The 10,444-nt window shown below is 50.7% G+C and overlaps 1 protein-coding gene and 1 long non-coding RNA gene across 3 annotated transcripts; one reads left to right on the top strand and one right to left on the bottom strand.

Moving 5' to 3' along the window:
- Positions 1–6,571: 6,571 nt before the first annotated feature.
- Positions 6,572–7,797, bottom strand: LOC123112688 (uncharacterized). Of its 2 annotated transcripts, none has more exons than XR_006455645.1 (2): positions 7,144–7,797; positions 6,572–7,077 (listed from the first exon to the last, which is right to left on the bottom strand). XR_006455645.1 is itself a non-coding variant. In XM_044533754.1 (2 exons), the coding sequence occupies exons 1-2, from the start codon at positions 7,423–7,425 to the stop codon at positions 6,828–6,830; spliced, it is 519 nt and encodes a 172-aa protein (XP_044389689.1). In that variant the 5' UTR covers positions 7,426–7,797; the 3' UTR covers positions 6,572–6,827. The 2 variants fall into 2 exon arrangements, 1 of the variants encoding a protein (XP_044389689.1); XM_044533754.1 differs by having other exon boundaries at positions 6,572–7,064.
- A 414-nt stretch (positions 7,798–8,211) lies between these two features.
- Positions 8,212–9,799, top strand: LOC123112697 (uncharacterized). Its single transcript, XR_006455646.1, has 2 exons — positions 8,212–9,075; positions 9,166–9,799. It is a non-coding gene; the product is annotated as an uncharacterized lncRNA (long non-coding RNA).
- Positions 9,800–10,444: the final 645 nt, after the last annotated feature.

The raw sequence follows: 10,444 nt of genomic DNA, 5'->3' as shown, positions 1-10,444 counted from the left end.
GCAATAGCCATGACTTCAGCGATGGAGAGTCCGGAATGGGTCAACAATCTAACCTTGCTGACTAGTCTCATCACTTCCGCACTATCCTCTTGTCTGGTGGATTTGCGGTGCTAGCTGAATAGTTTCTTCAAAGGAGCGCTGGAAAATTTGGGAAGCCTGCGCCAAACAGGGTCCGTAAGGGGAACATCCTCAATGTAGAACCATTCCGAAGACCATTCGTTGGACCCCCTCTTCGGAGTCCTGATTGGGTACGATCTGGCTATGTGCCATACTTCGGCGCCGCCCACTTCAAATATGGACCCTCCGCCCTGGTGGCAGTGGACGAGGCAGAAGAACTTTTTCCATAGTTCAAAATGAGCCTCGTAGCCCAAAAATAATTCACAAAGGGCGACAAAACCAAAAATATGCTGAATGGAACCTGGTGTGAGGTTGTGTAGTTGGATCCTGTAATATTCCAGTAGACCCCTGAGGAAGGGGTGGATCGGGAATCCTACACCCCTCAGAAGGAACGAGATGAAGCACACCCTCTCCCCTTGGCTGGGATTGGAGAAATTCTCTGCCAATGCATCATCGCCCATAGAAGTTAATCCTGCCCGTACGGAGATTAGATCCGCGGGGGAAGATATCCTTGCGTCTGGAGATGATTGAGCTGAAGATGGGATACAGAATAACTTTGCCAATCCCCCTCTTGAGGGCCATGAGGACGCGAGGAGGAGCCAGGGACACTAGCCATGGTTTGAGGTTTTTTCGTGGTTTGCTCTGTTGCTCTTGGGGCGATGTGAAATGGCATTTTGAAGATCTAACCTCATTATATAGGCACCGATCGTGCCTACTAAAAATATTAAAATATAAGGGTAATGGACCGTTCGCATTCACTCAGACGTGTGGAAATCGAGGCAATGGCAAGAAGGAATCATAAAGACTACACGCATAGGCCGATGCCGGACTATCGTCAATCTGGAGTAAGGTGGAGAACCCTCCTTGCAAAGCCGAAGAGTTATATCCGCATACTACATCATCATTGGAGTCAAGTTCGGGGGCTACTGAGGAGTCCCGGATTCGGGGTCCTGATGTGTCCGGCCCAGGAGTATGGGCCGGGGTGGATGGGTCGTACAAGACCAAGCTGAAGATTATTCTCCATGTCCGGATGGGACTTCTCCATTTGTAAACGGCAATATCAGAGTCTGGGTGTTTCCTTCCCTTATGAACCGACCTTGTACAAACCCTAGGCCCCTCCAGTGTGTATATAAACTGGAGGGGTTAGTCTGTAGAGGCTATCCTCATTACCGTCATCGGAATACGGGCTAGACATCTAGGGTTTAGCCATTACGATCTCGAGGTAGATCAACTCTTGTAATCTTCATACTCTTCAAATATAATCAAGCAGGAGTAGGGTATTACCTCCTTTAAGAGGGCATGAACCTGGGTAAACATCGTGTCCCCTGGTCCCCTGTTACCATTGATCCTTAGACACACAACTTGGGCCGCCCTACCTGAGATCTGCCAGTTTTGATACCAACAACGGACACTCCTTGCGATGACGCAGACCGCGCCTTATTCACGGCTTGCACGGCAGTCACCATTGGCAACGGCGCCATGGCCTCCTTCTAGTTCTCTTCTTGGCTGGGAGGCAGGCAGCTATGCTTGGCCTATCCGGAGGATTTCACGCAATCCATTAGGAAGAAGATATCGGTTTGGCAGGCACTACACGAAGACCGGTGGATTCTGATCTTCAACACGGCAATCACGACAACATCATGCACCTTGTGGTCCAACTAGCAAGGGAGATTCAAAGCACTGGGATAACGATGGAAGATGGGAGGGAGGATGTGGTCATATGGACTCTGAGCAGCTCTAGGTAGTACTCTATGTGTTCTGCTTACAATGTGCAGTTCGACGACAGCACAACAATCAACTTCAGAGGATCAATCTAGATGGTTTGGGCACCCGGCAAGATCAAGATGTTCATTTGGCTGCTGCGCCTGGATAGGCTATGGTGCAATGACTGGCTACAGCGCAGAGGTTGGGGCAACTACTACTTTTGCTAGTTGTGCATGAGGAACCTTGAGACCTCTTTGCACCTCTTCCGGGAGTGCCCTCTCGCCATTCAGGTGTGGAACAAGGTGGCCACCTGGTGTGGATGCAGCGCCCTGGTGATGATGACATGTACCTAGGGTAGGGTCCTAGACCTGACCTACATGCCCTACCCAAGGACACTGCACAAGTGGCCAAGACCTACAAAGATAGAAAGAAGGTACCAACTGGAATCATCATTGGATGCAATCCACTCGATGATAGATCCACTCGGATACCCCAATTCCACTCGATCGTTGTTATTCACTGGGAAGACAAGGATTCTCTCGAAGGACAGAAGTCCTAGAGTCACCTCTGATTGGCAACGGTCAGGCATTCACTCCGTAGCCTTAAGGTTTGTCAAATGTGGGTTTTACCAGTAACGTTCCTGTCATTATTCTGTCAATGAACCCTTGTGTAACTAAGGACGGCAAGGGGTCGACACACTCTATATAAGCCACCTCTCCCCTCAGGCACAGGGGCTCGCACCCCCTGTAACTCAACACTCCAACCAACAAGCCTCCCCGGCACCGAGACATAGGGCTGTTACCTCCTCCGAGAGGGGCATGAACTCATAAAACCGAGTGTATAACCTCACCGTAGCTAGGCACTGGCTCCTCCTACATACCCCCCCATCTCTACTGTCAGATCCATTCCCACGACAGTTGGCGCCCACCAAGGGGCAGGTGTCTAAGCAACTTCCGGTGAGGTTGCAAACTTCGATCTTCGTCAACATGGTTTTCAGCGGTGGATTGTCCTTGGGTCGCGAGATCTGTCTCGGCGCACTCACTTTTATTGCCGATAATTTGGCCTGGATCCAAGAGGCCCCCCTCAACGTCAAGGAACTCCTCATTCGCGGGGCGGTGCACTTCTACGCGAGTGTCTATGGCGTCCTCCTGCAGCAGCCGTCGACTCAGTATCGATCGGCACCTGCGGCGTCTTCGCTTCCTGCTGCCCGTCGTCGCAAGTGATCCAGTCGCTCGCGGCTCCAGCGGTGGGTGAAACACGCGGTGGCCCTTCAGTCGGCCACACCACAAATCGCGGCAATCTATCCCGATGAGTCCCTTTATGGCTTGTTCGACCCGTCGACTGGCCATTCGGATACTCTCTTCGAGTGTGAAAGCAATGACCCCGCGGTGGAAGTCATCATGGTTGGTCCCCAGTGCAGCACGCCAGGATTTCCCCATGGCGCGGGCGGTAGCGGTGGTCCGTCAGCGACAATGACAAGTACTATCCTCAAGCCCTCACTACGGGCAGAGGGAAGAGCTGCAGCGCAGAAATGATCAAGATCTCTAGACCCCCATCGTTGGGGAGACCCCTGAAGCTCTGGCCTTGGAGGCTGCGTGCCTAGCCACTCTGGCTGAGTGTGCGCGCCTGGAGAATCTTCAGCAAGCACTCGATGACTGCGCCCACAGACATATCCCAAGTTCCAGTCAACGGCAACGGCAATTGTTTCTGACTGGACCTCGGGATGAGTGTCAGATATACCGTACTCCGATCCAAAATGTTGCAGCAGCTGCGCGTATTGCAGATTCGATCCACCATCCCGTTCCGAGGCTGGTAGAGGGTTACAGCAGATTTGGGCACTCCTTAGGGCGGCAGGAGAATAGAACTCGGTTGTTTCCCAATCACGCAATAGGATTCACAGAGGTCTGTCATGGTAGACATAGTTCAGTTGGCACACAGCCCAAAATCGCCTCTGCGGCATGAAGATCATGGTCATTGCCAGGGCCAGTACCTGGGTCAAGGCCACGGGCAATCTGACCCTCGATACCACCGTGATGACCGCCGTCGAGTGCCTACGCCCTCTCTGAGGGGTGGTTCGTACGCGCCCCGGTGGTATGATGACAGACGCCCATATGGCGACGAGCGGAGGATCCCAGTTGACCCCCAAGAGCTCGGGTTTGATGCAAGGTCAGTCCTCGTGCAGGGCCTAGTTGACAAAAGCAGAGCTAACAGGGAAGGTTTGGATAGAGATTACCTAAGTGGGAGCAGAGCGTTCGTCTCTGGGCCTGAGTGTTTCAGCAGAGCCAATCGAGCTGCTGAGATTCCTCCCAACGTCAGATTGGCTATAGGAGTGAGCAAGTTTACTGGCGAGTCAAAGCCAGACATGTGGTTGGAGAATTACCTAGTGGCAGTGCAGATTGGTGGATGTTGGGAGACGTTGCATGGAAAACAAAAAAAATTCCTACGCTCACGCAAGATCTATCTAGGAGATGCATAGCAACGATAAGGAGAGAGTGTGTCTACGTATCCTCATAGACCGAAAGCGGAAACGTTTGACAACGCCATTAATGTAGTCGAACTTCTTCTAGCTCCGACCGATCAAGTACCGAACGTACGACACCTCCATGTTCTGCACACGTTCAGCTCGATGACGTCCCACGTCCTCTTGATCCAGCAAGATATCGAGGAAGTAGATGAGTTCTGTTAGCACGACGACATGGTGATGATGATGGTGAAGTGATCCGCGCAGGGCTTTGCCTAAGCACCGCGATAATATAACCGAGGGTGTAATCTATGGAGGGGGGCAAACACGGCTAACAGATGTTGTTCTGTTATGCTAGGGGCGCCCCCCCCATATATATATATATATATATATATATATATATATATATATATATATATATATATATATATATATATATATATATATATATATACAGACGGTCTATTCTGCTAATATCAGAATAACTATTCTGCACACCACTTCGGCACTGCACACTCAACAGAAGCGCACTGCATCATTTTAACGACGAGCACTGCAATAGAGACTAGTGAACTTCGTGTCGAAAAAATTGCATGCGGTGTTTTTTCGGTACTGCTTTCGCTCTAATTTTTTAACCGTTTATCGGAATGAGGTGTATAATATACCATTGAAAAGCTATGGATTAGGCGCAACTTCGACATGTTGAACACTTTTCAAGATTCCACACGGTTTAAGAGCAGTTTTGAAAATAGTGCGGCGGATGACGAGTGGCAGCGAGCGTTTTTTCGCGTTTTTTTCTAAACCGCTTGTCGGAATGAAGCAAATGATACGCCGTTGGATAGATATCATCGAGGCGCATCTTTTTCATATATAAATCTTTGTCTAATTCATTACGGTTTAAGAGCAGTTTCAAATTTACTAAATCGCAAAACTCTGTTTTTCAAAAAAATTGAAATTTTCGGTACTGTTTTCTCTCCAGTTTTTGAACCGTTTGTCGAAACGGGGCGTGTGATACGCCGTTGGAAAGCTACGGACAAGGTGCAACTTTCATATATTGAAATTGTTTTGAGATTCCTTACGGTTTTTAGTTAATTTTGAAAATCGTGTGGCTGACTTCGAGAGGTAGCAGCTGTTTTTTTGCAAAACTTTTGCAAACCGCTGGTCCGAATGATTCAAATAATATGCCGTTGGAAAGATATCGACGAGACGGAACTTTTTCATGTAGAACACACTCTCTAATTTTTTACGGTTTAAGAGCAGTTTTAAAATTAGTGAAAAACAGACACTCTGTTTTTTCGCGACACCAAAATCGTCGTGGAACAAAAGAACGCACTGCTTCAAACTGAAAACCGCACTGCAACAGACAGACAAGTGCACTGCATCATTTCTTTTTGTCGGACGTAAACTTTCTCGCACAAGTTTTTGTTGTCTTTTTTTCAACTTTTTTTTGAACGACAGTGGACCGCAACACTCTCGAAAGTGAAACGCAACACTACCAAAAGTGAACCTCATGAGTTTTTGTTGTCCTTTTTTTCGTACGTACTAATTTTTTTACGCACATTGACCAAGTGAGTGGACCACAGGGACTGATCGAGTGTACTACATCTAATATAGAAGTGAGCTTCATTTTGAGATCTTTTTTGTTTTGTGTTTACCAAATGGACAACAGAGGAGTTTTATAGCATACAAAATCTGCACTCTCCACCAGCCAATCCACGGTAATGAATTGCAATTTTTACAATGAACTAATGAAGTGCACTTTTCAACAACAATAAAATTGAGTAATGGGGCATCAGATAGAAGAACGCACTTTTTCACACCGAAAACCACACTGCATCAAACTGTTAAGCGAGCTGCATAATTTCTTTTTGTGAGACGTAAATTTTCCCGGGGCGAGGAAGTGCACTGCGCTTCACATCAGGCGTAAGTGAACCACAAAACTATCAAGAAATGGACCGCATTACTTTTTTTGTGTTGTTTCCGTAACAAATATTTTCTTTTCACTTCGCGTCGGGCATAAGTGCACCGCGACAGTAGCGAAAGTGAACCACATTATTTTTTTATAGTGAACTTCGAAACCTCTTTTTCAATCATCCCATAAATGAAAATGAAGTGCGTTAGAATCTCTCGTGGGAATTTTCTCTTTTTTACAAAGTGAACCACCAATCACCAGAAAATGGACCACGCCTTTTTTGAAAACTTCAAGAAATAATTCATGGTAGGGCCAAGTTAACTGCATTGTTTATTTTTTTTTGGAAATTTTGCTCGGATACGAATTCCATTAGAAGGTTAAGTGAACTTCATGCGAGTGTTTATGGTTTTTTCTTTTGCAAAGTAAACCACATGAGAGCTTGCATCAAACTACATCTATTTTCAATTTTGACACATAGGTTCCTGTATTTGACTCAACTCAAAAACAAAAATACCAATGCAATCGTGTCGCTGGCCTTTTTGCACAACTCATAGTACCCAAAGCGTACTGCTTGTGGAGTCAACGATGGCCGCGTGCCCCCATCATGTGGGCTGCTCCAGCAACGACCTGGTCCTATGCGTGCATCGGCAGCGCCGTAAGCATACTGACGTGATACCACCATAGCCCGGTCACGCCAAGGTCCTCCTGTGCCCGTGGGGTTGACTGTAACAGCTCGCAAAATCGACTGCATGGACCATGGCTCCATGATCTATGGTGTGGACGACCGAAACAAACTGCGACATGGAATGGGGCGCTGCCGGTGATCTGCAGATTGGGGGGGAGAGACTTGCGAGGGAGCAACAAAGTGTACTGCAAGGGGACACTTTGAAAACAACAAGTGAGCTGCGAAAAAGAAGTGCAAAAGGGCGCCCGTGTGCACTGCACTGACCGGCAAGCAGAGGAAGCAGAGGAAGGGAGGGCCAGGCGAGATCTCGCAGTCATGGTGCTCGTCGACGCGGGGAGGGACCGCCGTGGGGATCTGCAGTGCAAGGCAGGCACCACCCGCATCGACCCGGCCTCGCTCCACCTGATCCCCGCCGGGGAGGTGTGGATCCGGGGTTAGGAGAGGTTTGGCCGGCGCCGCCGGCCGGGCTGATCTCCAGGAGGAGCGCGACCCCGCGTCGCCACGGCATGGACGACCGCCGCTCCGTCGCGATCCATCTCCCAGCATGCCGCCATGTACCGGGATGTCGCAGCTGGGGCTGGTCGTGGCCGCGCAGGGGCACGTTTTGCCGGCCCGGATCCCGTCTCCTTGAGGTGGAAGAAGGTGGGAGGGAGACGACTGGTGCAGGGCGCCTGCGGTGGAAGATGCCAGATGCTGGTGGGGCGGCGCCGGCGGGGGAAGAAGCCGGGTGGGGTGGGGCGGCGATCAAGGAGAAAGGCAGGATAGGGGGAGGGGGATCCACAGCCGTCATGGTCAGCTGGATCTGACGCGAGGGAGGTCAAGTCCCTGGCCGGCTCCGTCGGTGGTGCGGGGGGGGGGGGGGGGGGGAGGGGATGTGGGGCGCACGGCGGGGGAGGTTTGTGGTCGGGGTGGTGAAGAGGACGTGCGGCGGCCCCGACCAGGAGGAAAAGATGCGCGGGGGGAGGGGAGCGGCGGCGCGTGCTCGGGAGAAGAAGGTGGGTTGGGGGAGTGGGGCGCCAGCCCCTGCGGGCTGCGTGAGAGGACGTTGACGAAGGTAGTGGGGGATTCGGGGGTGCGGTCATCAGGGGGTGTTATCAGAATAAGCACGTTGGTGTGCAGAATAAGGGTCTTAAGAGTGTTATCATAATAAACCCACCCTATATATATATATAAGATAGGTCTATTCTAATAACATCCTTTAAGACCTTATTCTGATAACACCTGAAAACTTATCCAGACCCCGAACCGAGCTAAACGGCCAGCACAGACGAACTGCACGCAGAGGGGAAAAACCCCAACCACCCAAACCCACGACCACCCACTACCTCCTCCCTATCCCCAACCTCGCTCGCATCCCCCCACATCCCGCACAAACCCACGCCTCCCACCCTGGATAATCCATGGTGATCCCCTCCACCTTCTTCCACTGCTGCCGCCGCCGGCAGCCGAACCTCTGGGGATCCCCTCTACTTCCTTCTGACCCGGCGCGCCACTGCCTTGCCCAGTCCCAATACACCGCTCTCCGCCGCCACTGGAACCTACTGCCGGCCACCTTCAGATCCGGCGATCCCCGGCGACACGACCCGCCCACCACCTTCTCCCGTATGCGGATCCGTTGGATCTCGGGCTCCACTCCCTTCCCCCAACCTCTGCACGGCGCGGGTGGCCGGTGGTGGGGAGGGCCAGCCACCGTGCCCTAAAAGGAGCTCACCACTGAGGCAGCGCGATTCATCCTTCGGCCGGGCCGACCGGATGTGCGTCGCCTTCCTATCTTCCACTTCTGCAGGTGACCACTGGCCACCCCTCGCCCGCTGGATCCGGCCATCATCTCCATGGGGGGTGGGTGTGCAGGCGACTAGCGGATTCGCCGGAGAACACCACGACGAGCAGAAAAGAGGGCCTCCACCCCCAGCCCCATGCAATTCGCCTGATGCGCCCATGCAGTGCGGATAGCCTTCTGCTTCCTCCTCCCCATGTCCGGGCACCCCCGCTACCCTCGCAGGGTAGTATGAGCGCTGGCCGCCACGCTCCCCTGTCCTCCGACCTCTCTCTGCCAACGTCCCTTTGCTCAACTCCCGGCGAGGTCCCAGGTGCCCGCAGGATGAAGTACAGACAACGACACCGTGCAGTTCTTTACATCTCCCCTTGTAATTTTGTGAGCTGCAGTAAGGAATCGATGTTCGGCTCGATCCCCTGGTGCCGCTTGATTTTTTTTGTGTTGCAGATTTTGCTGTGTAGTACTCGTGGAATTGCAGCTCACAAAAATTGTTCTTTGCGTTTTTTCAGATTTTGGATATGTGCGGACGTGCAGTACAGTTCCCATGAGACGCAGCTTGTTTTCGCCCAAGGTCGATGATCATCAGGGCGAGAAGGAAAAGCGGGAGGAGTCCTAGCCACCCCTCACTACAGATCGTGGAGCCATGGTCGAGCAGTCGAGTCTGCCTGTTGTTGCAGTCCGTCCCACGGGCACCTGCAATATGCATCGCCCCCACCTGTGTTAAGCTTGGGCTCCCCTTGGATCGAGTTGCCACCGGCGAGGTTTCTTCCAGATGCAGTGCGGCAACGCGGAAGCGTGCGGTTCCATGGCAATCTTTATGCAGTTTGATTCAATCTCCTATAACCTTCCACACCCCCTCGTCCGTCCCTGGAGCAGCGCGGGTTGGGTGGTGCAGTGCACTGGGACTCCGCGTGCAGTGCATAAGTGCATAAGACAACATGCGGTTTTCGATAATTTTGCACTCGGTTGGAGGCGCGGGAGCGTGGATATGCACTTATGCACAACCGTGCCCCTCGTTGGGATTTTTTTGCCTGAGAGGACAAAGACAACGTGCGGTTTTCGATAATTTATGTATAAAAGTTATGTGGACTCGTTTGAAAATTGTTTACAAAAGAAGCTCATTTCGAGTTGTGTTGCGGCTCATTTCCCTCGACCATGTGGTTCGCTTCTTCGCAAGTGTACAGCTTGCCAATGTGGAAACCCAAAACTCCAAACAGAAAAAATAAAGAAGAAAATGCAGTGCTAAGATGTGTTAAATGAAAAAATGGTAGAGAAGCGACAAAAATAATAATGCCGTTCACTTGACCATTTGATGTGGTGTTAAATGAAAAAATGGTAGAGAAACGACAAAAATAGTAATGTTGTTCACGGTGTGGTTTTCAAACTGAAGCAATGCGGTCGGTTCTTTGATGATGTTCATCTTGTAAGTGCAAAAGAAAAATTGTTACCGAAACGACAAAAAAATAATGCGGTTCATTTCCCTATACTTTTGCGATTCACTTATGCCAGATGTGGAGTCCGATCCACTTCCTCGCCTGAGAAAATTTACGTGTAAATAAAAGAAATCATGAAGTGCGCTTGCTCATCCGATGCAGTGCGGTTTTTCATCTGAAGCAGTGCATTCTTCTGTCTGATGCAGTACACGCGTCGATTTTCGTGTCGCGAAAAACAGAGTATCCGTATTTTGGTAATTTCAAAAGTGCTCTTAAACCGTAAGGAATTAGAGAGAGCGTTCTACATGAAAAAGTTGTGCCTCGTCGATATCTTTCCAACGGAGTATCGTTTGAA

This window comes from Triticum aestivum, chromosome 1B (assembly GCF_018294505.1).
Source record: "Triticum aestivum cultivar Chinese Spring chromosome 1B, IWGSC CS RefSeq v2.1, whole genome shotgun sequence".
In the NCBI taxonomy this organism is placed as follows: domain Eukaryota; kingdom Viridiplantae; phylum Streptophyta; class Magnoliopsida; order Poales; family Poaceae; genus Triticum; species Triticum aestivum.
Note: the sequence above shows the minus strand (reverse complement) of the source record. Positions and strands in the feature narration are given on the sequence as shown.